The following is a 19,718-nucleotide window of genomic DNA, read 5'->3' on the forward strand; positions in this document are numbered from 1 at the left end:
TTGTTTGAATTTTAAATAGTTTAAGATAAGAAGTTTCAGTCTCAACTAATAGTTACTGATTAAAAGGGAGGTTTAGGGGGGCCAGCTAGTGCACTGGTATAGTGCACCAACTTTTAACCTCTGGAGCAGGTCAGATCAGAAGTCAGAATTTGGTCATTGTATCCTAGCCTTTGTTGAACATGAATTTGTTCATACACAGGATTGAACGTGTTTGAGGGTAAGTGTCTGCGCAAGAATCATAATTTCCACCTTGCCGCACAGCTCCAGGCCAGCTCTAATCCAGCATGGCTTCTGTCACTGCCATGCTGCCACTGACTTCTTCAGACACTGCTAGAAATCCCACCAAGGGAGACGAGTTTCAAGACATGTGCAGGAGGCAGTAGTATAAATTATGGCAGAATCCCTGTCTCCTCACACTCCCACCAAATCTACATACTGGGACTGCACAACAGGGTCTCTAAAGAATGGGGGGATCATGGCATATGCCTTTCGCTCTTCACTTCTCCCCTGCCTTAAAAAAAAAAAGTTGTGATCTGCACGCACAAGCAGATGGAAGCATAGAGGAAACCTTCATTATGGATGTATTTACAGGGAGACTTCTGTAAGGAGTTCACTCATCCTTAGCACAGTCTGTATCCAATTCATGTCAGCATCTCCAGAAAAGCTCCTGAAAATTGCTTTGATAAGGAAATGGCTTCGTGGATGCAAAGACTTCCTTGAGCATCTAATTAGATTGTTTCATATTTCTTGCGTTGAGAAGTGAATATATTGATTTTGAGTCGTAAAACTTCTGAATTCAGTTTGATTTATGAAATTTAGTGTAAGTAAGCATACAGCATAATAATGCCAAGGAATGTGACAAATACTTGTTTCACTTCCTTAGGTTTTTTCCTCCTTTTTGCTCTGGATTCATCATTTACGGTATTTTTTCTTAATAGTTGACAGAGATTAGCTTAGCCTTTTGTCCTGGCTTTTCATCCTTCTCCCACTTTATACCTGACACCGTAGCACATTTTATTTGAGGATCCCAAAGTGCTTTCATACACATGAAATAACTGAGAGAAATTAAGTTACTTGCTCAAAGTGATACACTGAGATAGGGCTGCTCTACATTACCCGCAGGATCCACGGGCAGCGATCGATCCAGCGGGGGTCGATTTATCGCATCTAGTTTAGACGCGATAAATTGACCGCCGAGCACTCCCCCATCGACTCTGGTACTCCACTGGGGTGAGAGGTGCAGGCGGAGTCAACGGGAGAGTGTCAGCTGTCGATTTATCACAGTGTCAGATCTAAGTACGTCGACTTCATCTACGTTATTCACATTGCTGAAGTTGTGTAATTTAGATTGATCTCCCCCTCCCCCCAGTGTGGACCAGACATTAGAGGCAGAGCCCAGACTAGACCACAAGAGCCCAGATGCCCAGCTCCCTGCTCTAACCACGATGATGCTCTTCTTCTCTGCTCAGATGGATGTAATCTTATTACTGTTTTACAGGCTAAAAGATTAAGATGCCTTGTCTTGAATTGCCCTGCTGTAGCAAGCACGCATATTGCATCACGTGCTGTTGAGTCAGGTCATCCCTATTGCAAAAATTTGTTTCCCAGGGCTAAGGAAGTCAGATTCTAGGCTCCCCTTTTTCTTTTCTACCCAGATTTACTGTAGAAGGTGTCAGTTTTTCCAATATTTGCATTTCTATAGAGTTAACTCCCAGAAAATTTCCCTTAACAAACATTATTTCTCCAAGAGTTTTCAATCTGATTTGCTTACTCATAAATTACTGTTCCTTATTAGTGTACACTTGGCAACACCTTCTGTCTTTCATAATACTATAGTGTGTTAATCAATTGGCTACAATTCGGTGGTTTACACCTTTCTTAGAGTTGTTAGAAAACTGAAGCCAACTAAGAAACAATTAATCCTGTCTTGGAGCATAACAGTAGCCATTTTTTAGGTACTAACATTGCCATTGTTTGAACACTTTGCACCATGTGAGGGGGGAAAACATAGATATCTAGCCGAAAAATATTAAGTGGGGTTAATTAAATTTTGATCATATGTGTAAAAATATATGTAAAAAATGCATATATACCACCCACCCATCCAAATCACAAACACGTATTTTTGAAGCTGATGTAAGACAAAATAAAGTATATTCCTATAAGCCTAAATCATAAAATATCCTATACATTTTAAGATTAACAGATGGAAAAAGAGTGCGGTATTATGATTTCTCATAGCAAGCATATATCAAATAAACGCCTCCAGATTATTTCATATTCATCATTGTCCTTCAATAAGCCATCTTCCTACTTGCCATAATTACCTTTAGCCTAGATTATGACAGTGGTCCTAGTAAGCAGAGTAAATTGTGCTCAGAGATCGTGTTACAGAATGTAGCCCAAGCAGATTTTTGGGAGGTATTACACATTTATTTAAAATAATTCCTCGAGTCAGAAAAACTTTGCGTCCTACCAACAAATAAGACTTGGTATGCATTTTGCCACCTCAATATGAATAATTAAGAAGGGCCGGAAGACATTTTAGACATGACAGGTTTTTTTTTTTATACTGCTCCATATTCAACCAGGCATGGAAGTGTCTTTTGCTAACTTTTGTAAATTGGATTGTATGGAAAGTCTTTCTGGGGCTAAAGTATGTAAAAGCTTTCTGCTGTAGAATTTCATACTCCAAGGTATCCAGAAAGACTTAACTGATCTAGAATGGTTAGAAGAGAACTTCTGCATCCACCATTGCTACTTGACATGACAGTTTGTGCTTTTTTTCTTCTGGCAGAGCCAATAATCTACACAGATATAAAGAGCAAACAAGAGGAAGGAAAATGTAAAATTGTTTGCTGATCCTCCATTCCTCCCCACACGCTTCTTTTTCTTCCCCTCTTGAACTAAGGAAACTATTCTCTTTTCTTTTTGTTCTCGTTATCATAATCAGATAGCAGGACCTAGTACTTTGTTCATTTGAGGTGTGTGTGGTGAGTCAATTTTCATTCAAGCATGATAGCAGAATGGGTATCTGTGTGAAGGGAGGTAGGCTCCAGAAGGGAATTCCTCCACAGTGAGTAACTTTGCTTTTTAACACCTGGAAATATAACCTTTTATGGTTTTCATGATATACTCAGAGTTCATATATCAAAGAAAAATGGCTGCTTACTTACTTTTCCAAGCCTTTTTGATCCCCTGTGTCCCCTCTGAAATGACTATGGTATTTGCTAGGTCATTAGAAGAGATTTTTTAATTTCTCAGTGTGTACTTTAAAAAGAAAATATATTCTGTGTGAGATCACAAGACCCTTTACTTTTCTGTACGCCACCCAGAAAGCAAATTTACTTCTATCTGTTGTTACTGTTTAAGTATTAACAGGTGTTTGTTTCCACATCTGCGTTTTGATAAACTACATCACCACAGCCCTTTTCACACATTTAAGTTCAGCTTGGGTAAATATAGGATAAACAAATAGTTTTAGAACTGTAAGAACTGAAAGAGTATATAGTTTTTTCATGTATCTTTTTGCATTAGCTCTGTGGAACTGAGTATCCGCAGCAGAGAAATTGTAAAATACTTTCATTCTATACTACTTGATGCATGACTAGTCTATCTGTTTCTGATACAGAGCCATGCTCATTTCAGGATTTTGGTTCAGACTCCTCTTTAATATATACATTGTATGTTGTTTTAGATCTGTGTATCTGAAACCCCATAAATTTTGGAAGGGTTTAGAATCCCAGTCCAAAACCTAAGTTGCTGGCTGGACATCATCTTTATAATGGGGGCAAACCAAATCCCGAGATCTGAACACTGGGGAGGAGTAAAGTGCTTTGAAATCTGGATCTGAATTTTGTGGCTTTGGTACTAGTCTGAATTCACATCCTGTATGGGGAGGTAAAGAAACACAGTATGCTTCAGCAATTTAGCTGATACCTGGAACTCATTGAGGGGCTAAAAAAATTTTATGCTAATGAGTCATCTCAGTTATGTGTCAGCACTAGTCATGGAAGGGGTGGTTGTTAGAACTTGGCAAAATCTATTGAGGGAGCAAGTTTACTCTTAAAAAAAATAAAATAAAGCAGAACATTTGCCTGTTTTCTCAGTCTGGTAAGCATAATGCAAGTGTAATGAAGAATATAGGGCTTATCTTTGTGAACAAGGTCATTGTGTAGTCACCCACTGTTGTCTTTTCTCTCCTCTATTTAGTTTCTCTGCCCAATACTTTCAGGGGAAGATAAGCCATGTTACCATGTTACAGCAAACATCCTCTTAATATTCAGACTGGTCAAACATTTTCTCTCAATTTTCTTTTTCAGTGGAAAATTGGATTTTTGACTAATCATTTTTTTTCTGTAAAATGACTGCTTTCTCCGGAAGATTTTGACTTTTGTTCAATAAACTGAACCCAAAACTGAAAAGCTTTTGATTCAGAAATACTGCCGCCGTGCCTCATCAGAATTGTAACTCAGTTGGCTCATGCCTCCTATTGTCCTTTCTGGGCTGGATTCATCAGGCAGACTACATCTCTTATGCTGCACCATGACTGGGACCTCCCATGAGGCACCTTAGCAGCATGGCTGAATTGAAGTTTTTGATTTTAATTTTTTTTTGCTGAAAAGTCAATATTTTCTGTGTGTATGTGTGTGGGGGGGTGGGGAAATCCCATTTTCTGACCAGCTCTACTTAATATTACTTTTGGTTCTATCAGCATTGAAGCAGTTTAGATTTCCTATTAGCATAAAGGTGAATTTGTATGGTTTTATATGGTGTCTTGTGAAATTCTATTTAAAAAAATGGAATTGGCTGTAATAGGGGTACTAGGACATGAATCAAAAACTTGCTGACAGACTAAGCAAAAATAGCACTTCACTGATTTGGTTAGAGTGCTATTGGGTGTCATGCAAGGGTCAGTGTTGGATCCTATTTTCATTAATGGTATTGCAGAGAAAATAGAAAAAAAATGATGTTAAGGTAAGGGGAGCTGTAAACACCTGAGCATAGAAAGAAAATAAATGCAACCTGGAAAAATGCAAGGTGTTATATTTGGGGTGGAGGGGAGGGGGGAAATATTGCAAAGCATGGCTATAAAATGAATAGATGATGCTTGGAAAGCAAAAATACCAAGATAAAACTAAACTGAGTGATGGATTATAAATTATAAACGTCGGCTTGCAATGAGGTCTGGTTGCAAAACATTACAGGCCAGGATGTGATAATCCTTCTGTATACAGCTGCAATTCCAGAGTGTTTAAAATATTGGAGTACCCCAGGGCAAGAAAAGGCCTTGATAAACTGGATAAAGTGAAGGACAGTAAAGCTGGTTAGTCTTGGTGAGGTGTGCATATGCTGAAATAACTTGAAGGGACTCAACCTTAAAGAGAGCTTTATGTTGGTATCACTAGAAATAGTAGGGTGATAATGGACAAGGAAATATTGAGGGTGGACAGTGTAAAAAAAAAAAAAAAAAAAGTTTTCCCTAGCTAAAGATTAATAAAGGGTGTATGGAATGTTCTTCCAAAGAAAGTTACTGAATCTTTGTCACTGGAGTTCTTCATATTCAGTGGTACAATTCACCCCTGTGAAGGCCAGCACAAGGCCCATGTCCTACATAAGACCCACATAGGCCTGATTTTGACATTTTAAGTGGAAATTAAGGGATGTTTAGATCTTGAGATGGTCTGCTCCACAGGGGCCAGTTTCATTCCCTGGTCCCCTTAGCTCACAGGTTAAGACAGGTTACCTAAGAGTGTCAATTTTTTTCACCTTCTAATGTAACAGTGCACAGCACTCAGTGACAAATAGTACCACTTCAGAATCATGGCTAACCTGCTAGATTCTAGGGATGATTATAGTTAACCATTCAGGTCAGTAATCTTCATCAGGAGAAACTTCCATCAATGCAGGAGAATAGCTTTCCCCATTCCATTTACAACATGGAGGCAGTGAGCCAACAAATAAATCAAATTAGCAGCCAAAAATCTGATTCCGTGACAAGATGTCATAAATGCTTTGGGCATCTACAGCAACTGATTAGTTTAACTTAAAGAGGCTTAAATTGTGTCTCTAATCTGGAGATACAATATCTCTCCCCTCTGGGATATGAGAGGATAGTTCCACTGTTGCTTTTTTATACTGACATCAGTTACATTCACATTTTAGCTATAAGCCTGATTTTCCGATCACAAGTTACATAATTGATTGTATTTTCTTCTCAAATTAATTATTTGAATAGCTGTTTGTTTTGTGGACCCACAATCTGTTTGTCCTGTTTTGATATCATCTAGGCTAAAAATTCTTGGTCTATTCTGGGAAATAATCCTAAAAATATAACTTGGAAAGGCAAAAAGCATAGAAAACTTTTCATGTTTCTTCCTCCCAAAAGAGGCCATGAAGCAGTAAAGCATCCAAAATACATGGCAATTGCCACCATTATTTATTGACAATATGGCAATAATATTCTTCCGACCCCAAACACGTAATGTGCAAACTGCTTAGCAGCATGAAAATAGAATATAATAGTTATTTATTATAAACTCTTGATACTATGAAAAATTTGTAAATACTTAGGAGAATGTTATTCATATAGAACAAATTAACAATTTTACATAGAATCAGCACAGAGCCTCTAAACCACTTATAGCATAGTGACTGGTGTGTAGGTGTAGCAGCGTGTCTGAAAAGGTTTGCATTTCGCCTGTGGGGACAAATACTGAGCAGGCTTCATTGCCCATGGTAGTAGGCTCCAAGTACTTTTCTACTGCACTGGCAGATTAAGCCAGCGGAGAACCAGTGCGTGGGCATTCCATGTTCCCTGAACTCTGTGGAGCAGAGCTCCAAGGTAGTTCTGTGCACATCACAGGTTGTAGGGGGAAGTCTGGGCAGGCCCAGCATGTGATCACTATATCTATACATTTTACGAATCCAGAGACCTCAACCCCCACCTGTTTGGGAGCAGCAACAGCTGCCCAGATGCATGCTGGTCATTGTAAGCAAGGGCTGAAGATGCTGGTCCCATACTCTGTGACGTTTCTGAGTGGTTTGGTTAGTGTCCAGGCCATTCACATAGACTTGGACTTTCTTCCAGGATTTGGCCTTTTTAAAACACGTAACCAAAGTGACTATTTCCTGGTAGGTAATAAGTAGCTGTGAAGGTACAAGGCAAGACAAAGACTCCTTGACTGAGCGGAGTTCACTTATATAAAATGCCTGAACCCTGGAGGCCATTGATGCTGTCACCAACTTGAAAGAGCAGAAAGATATAAAGAAAACAAAATACCTTTTCATGTGCTTTAAAGTGCAAAGCTAAACTGTATGGCACCATGGGTACAGTATTGACAACACTAGTCTCTTCCTGACAAATAAAGGCCAATATAATAAGCAAAAGGAAAGTAGGATTTCATACCTACAGATTTTCACTTAAGTCCTTACTAAGCTTCTTTTCTAATGTATAGTATCTGACAGTATTGCTGTAACCCCTAAAAGTTATTCTAGAACACAAAATTGTGGAAGGGAGAACTCACTGTTTTCCATTTTGCATGATTAAAATTACTCAAATTTATGTTTACAGCACTTGACTTTTGTAAGCATGGCAGTTCATTGATGAGGCAGGTGTAGGTTGTTGGGGATCCTGGGTAGTGAAGGGCAGACCTTGGATATAATTTTCATGATATATTTATAGTTCATAGAATTGAACAGAAATTTAATCACTCAATCTAAAAGTTAGAAAATTTTTGAGTTTATCTAACTAGATGTTAATTTCACAATACCACTTTGAGGTGTTTTTTTTAATTCTGGCGTAATTTCCTTTTTCACCTTCCAAAGGTTGTCATTGCAACATTCAGATGGCCTTATATTTTATATCAGACAGGAATTTTTAGAACTGTTTTCTTGAAAGGATGCTCTGTTGACATAAATTAGATTCCTAGAATAATAGATGATCTGCTTGAGTATTAATGTTGCACTTTTGTTTTTTCTTTTGCTCTATAACAACTCTGTATATGTAATGCTGTTGTCAGTGGGCTATAGAGCTTTTGATTATCACTGGAAAAATCTAGCCCTGGCTGCTAGAGTGAGACAGCCAATACCATCAGATAACTGTTGGAGGCAGATGTGAAATGTCTTGGTAATCTAAATTCAGTTTCTAGTGGACTGGTGTCTACGTCATAAAACCAGAATCTGAACTGGGACTATTGTGGCACCCTTGTTGTCAGTTGAAACAGAATGGCTGAGGACTGAATGTGCATTGAAGACTATTTTTCCAACTTAAGGGTGAAGTACTTTGGTAAAGGAGGATGTGGCAGCATTCACTGCTACTGCCTATGCTGAAGCTGCTCTGTGCATAAATAAAGGATTTTGGTCTCCAGAACTGTCAATCCAGCACTGCCGGGGCTTTTTAAAACATTTGTGTAATGGAAAAAAATATCTTCCTTTTATGTGGGAAAGACATGTACAAAATTGTGCTATCAACTTTTTAAAACGCTCTTATTGAAATCCTATCAGGTACGAAACCAGCACTGGAGTCTCATTATGGAGAGTGTAGTCCCATCTGACAAAGGAAATTATACTTGTATAGTGGAAAATGAATATGGATCCATCAATCACACATACCACCTAGATGTTGTCGGTGAGTAAAATTCTATCAACTACAAGAATTATTTTAAATTAATGGCTTAATTTTATTTCTTTATTTAAAACTAAATGTAATGGATATTTTTTATTAATTTTAAGGATGGTTTCAGGGTTGGATATAAGAATGTAACTTCTGTTCTTTGAGGCTATTTCTACTGCCTTGCAACTACAGCAAAACCTCATTGATCACACACCTTATGCATAAATTCTCTCTCACACCCACTCACACTCACACACCAGTTTCCTTGCGTCTCAGCAAAGATGTGGTACCCAAGTGTATGAGGTCTTATATTATGAATTCATTATTGTTATACAATATGCTACAGTACACTTACAAGTGCATTATGAAGTGTAAATAATTCAGATCTCACCGCAGTTGTCAGAATTGTCACATGGTTCTCTGAACTACTGTAATTATAGCTTGAAAAAAAATCTTCCTGCAAAGATCCTAATCTCAGTTACACCTGTGTAACTCTGGAGTGTTGGACTTGACGTCAGTACAATTAATCTGGATTTACACTTATGTAACTGAGATCAGAATTTGGTCTGTGAAGTGCTGATATCATTTATTGAAACATAAAGGATAAATGTTGTGAAAACATTTAGCTGATTGAGAATCTTTTTTTTTTTTTTGAAAATTCTTATCAGTACCAAGGCCTTCATTTAGGAGAGCGCTTAAGCACATGCTTCACTTTAATCATGTGCTTAAGGCTTACTGACTTCAATAGGATTGAAGCACATGCTTAATTGCTTTGTTTAATTAGGGCCTAGAATCTCAGGACCAAATTCTGCCACACATGCTCATTCTGAGTAGTACATACTTAAGTGAGTAGTGGTACTCAACGTGACTGGTGATAGAACTGGGTCCTTAGTTTCTAACATGTGAATGTAGCTCATGCTCACACCAGATGGTGAAAATGATGTGGGTATCTGAAGCTTAGTGAATAAAACCACTGATCATTCAGCGCTGAAAAGTAACTTTGGGCAATTGCAGGCCAGTTCCAACTAGAGACAGGTGGTCCATTCTATCTCCTGTTAAATCAACAGGAGTCTTAGCATTGACTTTGGATAGGGATCAGACCAACAGTGACCCATTTTTGTCATTTCTATATTCATTCATTGTATTTATACAAATAATAGTGCACCCAACACATTGTCTCTGGATACCTGTAAGTGAATTAATAAAAATCAATGCTGCGTTTAGATCACAACTGTCCAAATCTGCAAAAAATTCCACCCTATATACAGCTGTGAATACAAATGTTTCCCAAGAATACTTTGAGGGTGAGATTTTCTAAAGCATCCCCGGGGGCTTAGGAGCACATCCTGTTGACTTAGGGACTTTTGAATTTCCCACCCTGAGAGAATAGAGGAGCTTCACACCTCTTCAACAAACTTGGCCCTATCTGACCAGTAGAGACAGAGAATGCCCTCGAATGAAGATGTCCTTCCCCCAGACATTTAAATTTCAAAAATTAGTTAATCTGAGCTATTTAGCAGATCACTGCTGTAGCTTTGGTTCATGAAGAGAGATGCAGTTTCTTATGGAGTTAAGACCCAAACAAATGTCGGGCCTTTTACAGCACTAGCAACACTTCGTAGTCTGCATAGAGAGCATATTCATACAGTTGAGGTGAACTAACCTAGGGACAAAGCCATTTTTGTTTGAACACTTGTTTAAACAAAGTTTATTGAGGGTGCAGCACCAACGGCTGCCAGGAATTGTAGTAAATTGTATTACACATGGCTCCATCCTTTGCAGACCAGCTGGTGGAAGGGTGCAGTCGAACCACATTAGCTCACCAGGGAATGCTAGCAAAGTAAGAACAGAGTGGTACTGAGTTCTGTAGTGATTTTCTTTTCCCTTCAAGTCCTGGCTTTGTTCCACTTTGCTTGAGGTTACAAAGTGTTTGTAGCAAGTTAAGGGGGGAAAAAAGGACCCTTTTAAAATGCCTGGAATTTTCTTAGCTGAAGTGAAACTGATTAAAAGGCGCCAAAACTGGCCAGTTTCACGTTGACTGTGTACCCTTTCAGCCAGTTCTCTAGCAAATGTGTTCACCATGGATAATGCTGTCACTTGAGTAAATATTTGCCAGAAACCCTTTACCTACTCTCCCCCTTTAAGCCTTTTCTGAATGTCATGCATTCAGGAATATTATGCAGAAGTTTATTTTTCCTGGCAGTAAATCACAGTGGCCTGCATGAATGAATGGAATGGTAACAAGGATTATGTCATTTATATAAATGTCTATTCCTTTCCTATAGAGAAGCAGAAAAGTAAATAATGAAGCCAAGATTTCAAAAAGTGATTAGTGATTTTTTGGTGCCTCCATGTTTAGGTATTCACTTGAGACACCTCATTTCAGATGGTGGGTGCTCAGGCCCCTTTCATGTGACTCAAATTGAGCACCCAAAATCATTGGTTACTTTTGAAAGTGGCAGTTCATGTTTTTTGGAAGCTAGCCATTTTAGCATTTAAAGTGTGCATAACCATGTTTAATCCCCAATAACCCTGCGTGTGTGTGTGTGTGTGTGTAAAATGTTTTTTGGGGGATGTTTGACTTGAAGTCCTATATGTGCATGTACAGACAGACGTTTGATTCAATGTCTGTTGAAGCCACTCTGAGTCTTTGTACTGATTAGGACATTGGATTAGGACCCTCGGTTGAACGCATGTGGATGGGATTGTTGGAAGGGGGTCAGGCAGATTTCCGTGGCTGCTGAGATACTGAAAGCCACTGCTGAGTGTGGTGGTTGGGCAGGAGGCAGAGTGGAGGACTGAATTAAGTCAGGCACGGAAGGAGACCTCTGTCAGCCCTTGTCTATTGTATTGGTGTATTTCTATGGAAGTTTGGTTTGTTCTATTCTGCTCTATACATTTTCAGCTCCCATAGAGTTAAGGAGGGTTGTGGATGTGTGTTGAGAGTCAGTCATACTCCTTGGAATGTTTAGCCATTGGTGATCACCTCTCACAAACTTCAGGCCATAATTTTAGGCCAAGTTGTATACTCAGAATGTTTGAAAACTGTCAGCTGAAACTCTTTGAAATAGATTTTCCTAAATGATTTAACTGGTTCCAGAGTTGATTTTTAGTGTAAGTCATAAGGAATAGTATTAAAAATGGGAATCTATTTTAATAAAACGAGCAGCTGACTATACGGTGTAATGTAGAGAAACCTCTGATTATGTCACAGTTTTGGGAGGTATCCCAGCAAAATTCATGCCAAATAATGACACAATGCTAATTGGGAATATCCATTATTACTCGACTCAAATAACTTTCCAAATCCTGAACCCTTTTGACACGTAGAAGCCCAGAGCCAGCAGAGCATGAGAGGTTTTCAGTCAAAATGTAGGTGTGAAGTATAGTCATTTTTACTTGTAATTACTTGGAAGAACCTTATAAAATAAGGACTCAGTTGGCTCAGACATTCTCATTCAAATTTACAAACCTGGCACACAGTCAGACTGAATTTCTTACAGCAAGTGGGAATAGAAATAAAAGTAGCAAATTATTAGCCATCCATATGTATATCACAAAAGACTTGGCCATATTTACAATAACTTCTAACTGTACAGTAGAGCTGGTCAGGAAACTTTGATGGACAATATGATTCTTGAAATGTTTTGTGATGCCCCACCTCCCCAAATTTTTGACCAGCTCTAATGCAATTCACATCACTGCAGAGGGTCGAGCAAACAGAATAGACACCACATTTGCTTTCACAATGGGACTTAAGTGGTACCTGGGCTTTGGGTTGGTCTCTTTCCAGTGGGTGAATTTCACCCTGAGACAATTAGGTTGCAGTATCAGCAGATGATGAGGATTTATTACAGGCCTGACACATTTTTTAAAGTTCTAGTATAGCTCAGTTGTTTTACACACACACCTTTTCAACCATCCATCTCACCCTGTAAACCGGGAAGTGTGTTTTCTGGAAACCAATACTCTTTCTCTCATCTCTGTGTCTCCCACTCTATTCTCTTCACCAGAGCGCCAGGAAAACATCAGTGAAAGAATTAGTTGTATTGTCAAAGGGCTATCATCTTTTATGATCTTCAAGCATTAAATAAAACCCTCCACAGTACTTAAACTTCCCACAGAGGTGGGAGAAGGCATTAACATCATGTAATAAGTGATTGTGCTTATTTTTGTTCATAGCAACAAAAAGCTGAGTCCTGGGGTTTGAGAGTGGACACAGAGCAGTATCTCTGGGACTCCATGGCCTATGGGAAGGATTCCATGCCCCTAGAGATCTTGCTAAACTCCCTGTATAAATCACTTTGTTGAGCCTTGTCCAGAGGAGAATAATTAAATTCTTATTTATTATGGTAGTGCCTAGAGCCCCAAACAAGATCAAAGACTCACTGTGCTAGGCATTGTATGTACAAATAGTAAGAGTTGACAATCGAAATACGTAAAGGATGGAAGAAAGGAAGTATTATCATCCCTGTTTTATAGATTGAGAACTGAGGCACAGAGAGAAATTAATTTACCCTAGGTCGCACAGGAAGCCTGTGGGAAGCCAGGAGTTGAATCCAGTTCCAAGTCTCCTAGTCCAGTGCCTTCAATTATAAGACCATCCTTCCTCTTGTAAATTTTAGTTCATCAGCTGTTATTAGTGTTCAGGTGAAGTACCTTTTTATTCTGCTGTATTTAATAGGAAGCTCACAAAACAGATGCCTTCCATGTATAAAGTCATTCAATCTTAAGGGAAAATGATTGGAAATTACAGTTATCACGTACCAGTTGTATGTAGCAAACTCAGACTATAGAAAGCAACCTGGGAACACAGCAGTGCTGGGGCTTTTATAAAATTAGATTGCCATTATCACCAGGGTGCAGCTTGAGTAGCAGTTGCTCTCTTTAAGCATGGAAATAATTTTACAACTAATTGAATTTATATTTTAACAGAAAAAAAGAGATATTCACTGAACATTCAGGCTCTAGGTTGCGATTTGTCCTATGTAATGTGATTATCTAGGGAACCAAAGATTGGTTAGGTTTCAGTTTAAGTGCTTCACATTACCTCATCTACTGGGTGTTATAAGCAGCTAACAACTGCTCAACATCCTCAAAGAATGTGTAGGAAGACTATGCCATTTACCAGGAAATTAATAGAATTTGTCAAAAACACTTTTGTCTTTTTTTAAAGGTACTATTGCAACCTGTTTAGCTGGTTATTAATCAGTTCTAAATTATCCAGTTGGCTCATACTTGTGGTTCAGTTTTTGTTTAATAGAATATAAATATAAATGCAGTTGAGTACCTTTAGCTCTACTATATTACCGTAATTACTATTTCAGATGAAAATGGTGGCAGAATAACTTCTCCATGAGGAGCCATTTAAAAGGTTCTGTTAAACACTGTTCTGTTTAAAACCCTTTGCCCTGATCCTGCAAAGACTTATGCATGTGGGTGTAAAGTTACCTACTGAAGTCTTTGCAGGATTAGACCTCTTATTTTTTTGAAGCAAATTTTCTTAACTATGTTACATTATTAGACCATCAAAGATTCTAAACAGCCAATCTACTTTTCACTGTTGGTGATTGTTTTCTTTTTTGTATTTCTCTTTGGGAATGAGAATGAACTTCACTTTTGTTTCTAGTCAGTTTCACTTTCAGGTTCTAGTGTGTCTTAATGTTGCAAAAAACACTGCAAGGTTTTTTTTTGTTTATTTGTTCCTTTTTAAAGAGGCGTGTTTCCATTTTGTTGTTTCTAAATTCAGGGAAATCTATCCATTGATCTTAGATTTTGTAAATACTTACTTTTCAGAACCTAAGGGCCTGTGTCCCTTCAATTTATTTTTTTTAAATATCGTATTCAATTTATATGTAGGATCAATAATGACTTACATTGTCTAAATGTATAGCTTGCCCTCTGTATCATCCATGTCTGGCAGGAGTTAAATGTAGGTATTACGACCAAGCCCAAACTTGCATTTCTGGCAGACGTGAATGAAAGTTGTTGACTAGATCTTTACATGGCATGCTTTAGCGTGACATATTCACCTGAGTGCATGCAGCCTGGGACATGATGGGACAGAGACGGAAAGAATGAAGGAATACATACTGCCCTCAGGTATTTGGTTAAACTGAGAAGGAAAGAAGATTTTATTCAAAGTACTAATAAGCCTGACTGTGGACTTTACATCCAGCATTGGGCTTTTGGCAACACATGTACAACTCTGAGAAGAAATTACACAGATTGTTTAGTGCTTGAGGCTGTGTGCTTCACTGTTGAGAATAAAGACTGTGGTGTGATGGTTCAGCAAAGGGAAAGTGAATTGATCTTCGTCCTTCCCCCCTCAGCTCCTGTTAATAAAGTCAAAATATTCCAAAACTGTAGTTTTATAGCATTGAAACTTCTGATTTCATTGAAGTAATCTGGCTAAATTATATTTTATGAACATATACTAGCATCATTACTTCATCCGTTGGGTGAACGCTGAATTTGTCACGTTTGAAATGCTTTCTGCCGAATCTTTTGTGAGAGGCCTGGCCTCCCTGTCCCACTTCCTGTTTTCTTACCATCTCTTTTTGGTTTGAGGAATGCTGAACGGGACATTATTGCAGCTCTTGTGCAGATTATTATCTTTAATCTTGCCTTTTAATTCATCCAGCTTCACACTCACGGAACTTCAAGTAGAAGTTTGCAAGAGTTGTCTGAAAATACCAATAAGCATATTGTATCCCTAGATGTGCGTTTGGCACTTGCTGAAGTGCATTTGTGTAATCAGTGTCTTTGTGACCCTCCACTCCACAGACTTATCCATGTAAGAGGTGTGAGTTTGCTACTGTGTCCAGCAATGAGTCTGCTATTAGTGCTTCAACTCAAATCACAGGGCGCTCACCCTTTTAGCTCTGAAGGTCCCAGGATTCAACTCCTTCTTTCGGTCCATGTGCATTTGTTTACATGAGTACATTATTATATTGCAGTTTACCCATGCCTTAATAATTAAAGCTATCAGGAAAAAGAGTTGGTGCTCCATCTTTCTAAGGCAGATAGGTTAAGTACCATGCAGTTTAATGGGTGAGATCTCTTGGATGAGATGTGGAATTCTGTGGGCATTGCAAAGACACTAAAGATATAAAAGAAGAGGTTTTCCCTGGCAGCCTTCATGCAAATAGCACTCTGCACAACAGGGAGTAGAGGGGACATGTGCCCTTTACTTCAGATGTGGCTGCATGTCAAACGTGTTGAGGATTTTAAGTCATTAGACCATCATTGGATTGCTACCATTCCCAAAGTGCTTCAGTAGCAGTTGCTGCATTTTAAGCATGGAAGTACAGTTAAAGCTGGTTTAATTAACCTTTTAAAGCCCTGTTTTAATAGCCCTATTAAAAACCATAGTTTGTGAAGAATTTTGGGATATTTTAGGAGGAGAAATGCTCTATACATAAAAATTGATTATTTTTTTCAGATTGCTCTTTGAAATATTTCATCCATTCAGGTCTACTAAAGAACAACATTGATAGTGTTAGAAGTAGAGCTGAATGGAAAACTCATAATGACTAACTACTTTTATGTTTCTCTTTTTGCAAAATGTTGGCAAGCAGATTGCAAAGTTCTCAAATGTATCCGTTATTGGAAATTATTTCTCACCTTCACAAATTATTCTGTCATAACAATAGCTCATGAATAGCTTGCTACAAATAGTCACTATTTAAATTTTAAAATTCACACTGTTGGTTAGTGCTGTGAGCTAGCTGGTATTGTTTCTCTTCTCTGGTTGGATGAGACACATTAGTAACCAACACAACTTATATTTCAAATGTCAGTTTCAAGTATACATTTTTCAGTGAGACTGTTTGAGCATTTGAGCTTAACTTTGTTTTGGCTGGGTATTTGTGCTAATACAGGTACCTACCTGGGTTTGAATATTTGTAGAATGCTTCCATGTCAGCAGTCAGCATTCACTTTCAAATTCAAACAAACGACTTTTTTCCGCTCTTCACTCAGCTCTACTGAGATGGCATTTCCATCAAATACACTTGGCCAGGAGGATTGAGATGATACTTCTAAACCTCAAGGGAGGAACGTGTAAATCTATCAATTAATGAGCACCTCTAGCATGAGGAATGTAGTTTGTTTGGGGTTTTTTTTTTTAGTAAACCCGTAAACAATTGATAGATGTTCAGATGACTGGAAATAGCTCTTCTGCTTCACATGTATCTCGTTACATGTGAAAGTTATGCTGTCCTGCCCATTAATATGCTTATGTTAAAAGTCAGACAGATCTAGATACAGAAGGGAGATTAATAGCTGAAGAAAATTACATGGGAGACATGCTTTGTCTTTGGTACATCTATAGCAGGGGTTGGCAACCTTTCAGAAGTGGTGTGCCGAGTCTTCGTTTATTCACTCTAATTTAAGGTTTCATGTGCCAGTAATACATTTTAACATTTTTAGAAGGTCTCTTTCTATAAGTCTGTAATATATAACTAAACTATTGTTGTATGTAAAGTAAATAAGGTTTTTAAAATGTTTAAGAAGCTTCATTTAAAATTAAATTAAAATGCAGAGCCCCCTGGACCAGTGGCCAGGATATGGGCAGTGTGAGTGCCACTGAAAATCAGCTCGCGTGCCGCCTTCGGCACATGTGCCATAGGTTGCCTACCCCTGATCTATAGTATGTTTGTGCCCAGGCATTGCCAGCTTAAATGTTTTCTATTAAAGCTGCTTCAGCTTTGTTTGTTGAAGCAGTGGAGTTAAGTTAAAGGAGATGAACAAATATATGTTTGCAGTTGGCCCATCTAGATACAGTAACTAGTGTACAGTAAGAAGAGGGAGAAGTGTGAAAACATTGTAAAAGAACTCAAAGGGTTTCAATGGTATTTTCCTGTCTACTTTGAAGGCAGACACATTTCAGGGAAGGGAGAGTTTGGAGATAGAAAATATGTGGTGGAGCCACACTAATAATCATTAATACTTTGCATTTTATAGCATCTAACTAACTAATTAAATCTCACAATACCTGTGTGAGTTAGGAAAATACTATTATCATCATTTTACTGATAGGGAACTGAGTCACAGAAAGGTTGTGATTTGCCAGAGTCCTCTCAGCAAACCTTTGGCAGAGTCAGATATAGAACCCAGCCCTGTGCTTTTTCCACAAGACACTCCCTTCATCTCCACCATCATTGCCATTATTAAGTGGCTGCGTGCTGACTGGGTGCTCACTGCTACCCACAACACACAATTCCGTCCCCCAAGGAGCTTAATGAAACATCTGGAAATGGCCTGGATAGTAACATTTTCCCCACTTTCCAGCCTTGTCCGTGAGACGTTACGTGCCGCTTTTCACATTCTCTTGAAGTTTTAGAAGAAGCAAATCAGAAGTAATTTCAGTGGAAAGCTTTTCATTGTTCTGCTTCCCACGTTTTTTTTCAGACCCAAATGAGGCATTTCTCCTTTGCTCAGATGTGCATAAAGCTGTTGCTTATACATGTAGCATATCAGGGATACCACACGTGAACTCCTAGGCTTAGTAGGGCAGACATGAGTCTTTTTTCAGCTAAGACGCTTTTTCACTCTGGCGAGGCTGATGAAATGCATACTGTGGCAGACTAACAATAGGGTGTTGCACTAAGGCTAGTCTAGTATTAAGTATTACCGTGTGTTGACAACTTAGAATTTTAAAACAAGAACGTTCATGTTGCATGCTTCAGTTCTTGACTATGTCTTGACCTGTCTTTTTTTTTAAACCCTCTGGTACACTCATGATTTTAAAGAACAGATTTTATTTAATTTTATATGACTTTTATAAGGCCCGGATCCAAAGCCTGTTGAAATCAGTGAGAATCTTTCCACTGACTTCACTCAGCCCTTATAAAAGCGGCATTTTTCCTTGTAGTGTCATGTTCCATTTTATTTTGTTACAGCTGTCTTATCCCCACCCTGCAGGGAGCTAGTGAAGTTTTAGTCCTTAATCCTGAAAAAGTGTATGCACATGGTTAATTTTATGCACCTGAGCAGTCCTTTAGGAGTCAATGGGAGTACTCAGGTGCATACAGCTAAGCACATGCATAAGCGTTTGCAGGACTGAGGCCTTAGTCTTAATTCCCCTTCCTGTCCTTACATGTCAGGGCTCCCACCTGGAATAAATCTTGAGAGTTGCAAGCACTGACCAGAGTCTTACGTTTAAAAAAAATAATGCTTCAGTGACTGCTTGAAAAAACACAGCAAGGTGCTGGAAGGTCTGTGGTAGCTGTTGCTGTTTACACTGAGCCACCACAATTAAATTGTTCTTTGCTTGATCTAAGAGAAAATATAAGCAGGCAGGGTGACATCAGTGGGAGTTTTGTCCACATAGGGAGTGCCGAAGAGGGATCAATATTTCAAGTCTGAGGCGAAAAGTAAAAGGAAGAACAAAAGAGTTGAACACATGAGTCATTTTTGTAAAGGGTAAAAAGGTATTGTCATTTTCTAAACTGACCTAGATGTGATTACTTTTAAACCAGGAAGACAATTTTCAGATGGCACAAAGAAACACGGTGGTAAATGCTTTACTGCATACAGTCTATCAACTGCTCCAAGTTTTTGTAATGACATTATATATTTTAAAACTATAATGATTTAAAAATCACAGATAATCCCAGTGAAGCCATTCAAGCTTTTCTTAAAGTTGTGAGTCTCATAATGTTACCTAAGAACTCTTATTCAGTAATCAACTTTAGGGAAACAATATTGCCTCTGACTCTCAAGTGTGGTATTCCAGTCTTATGACAGTGTTAGCTCCATTAGCTAGTGTCAAACTGGAGTACTTCAGTGGACAGTTAGACCCTGTAATTAGAAATGTCAAAGCATGTGAAACAGCAGCGGAAAGAAACACCCCAGTCTTACAAAACTGGAGCCACTAAACTTTCGCTAGGTCGGAGGAACAAAGAAGATGGTGAAGAAAACATAGGATAAAGACTTTAGTCCCTGTCAGCACCTACATGGGCAGACCTCTGTGCCTGCATGAAGCCCTACTGACTTCATTAGGGCTTCTCGAAGCACAGGGGTCCACCCACATGGGAACGGTTGTGGGATTGGGGTCTTAGGTATTACCTCTTCAAGGAGTCTTGAGCTGATCAGAAAT

The 19,718-nt window shown here is 38.6% G+C and overlaps 1 protein-coding gene across 11 annotated transcripts in view; it reads left to right on the top strand.

Annotated features, from left to right (window-relative positions):
* Nucleotides 1-19,718, top strand: part of FGFR2 (fibroblast growth factor receptor 2) — a 99,956-nt gene that overhangs the window by 33,663 nt on the left and 46,575 nt on the right. For all 11 annotated transcript variants that reach the window (XM_034775054.1, XM_034775055.1, XM_034775059.1 and 8 more), the window contains one exon: nucleotides 8,506-8,629. In XM_034775054.1, coding sequence (XP_034630945.1) covers nucleotides 8,506-8,629 — 124 coding nt within the window. The remainder of the gene's footprint in view (nucleotides 1-8,505; nucleotides 8,630-19,718) is intronic.

This window comes from Trachemys scripta, chromosome 7 (genome assembly GCF_013100865.1).
Source record: "Trachemys scripta elegans isolate TJP31775 chromosome 7, CAS_Tse_1.0, whole genome shotgun sequence".
In the NCBI taxonomy this organism is placed as follows: domain Eukaryota; kingdom Metazoa; phylum Chordata; order Testudines; family Emydidae; genus Trachemys; species Trachemys scripta.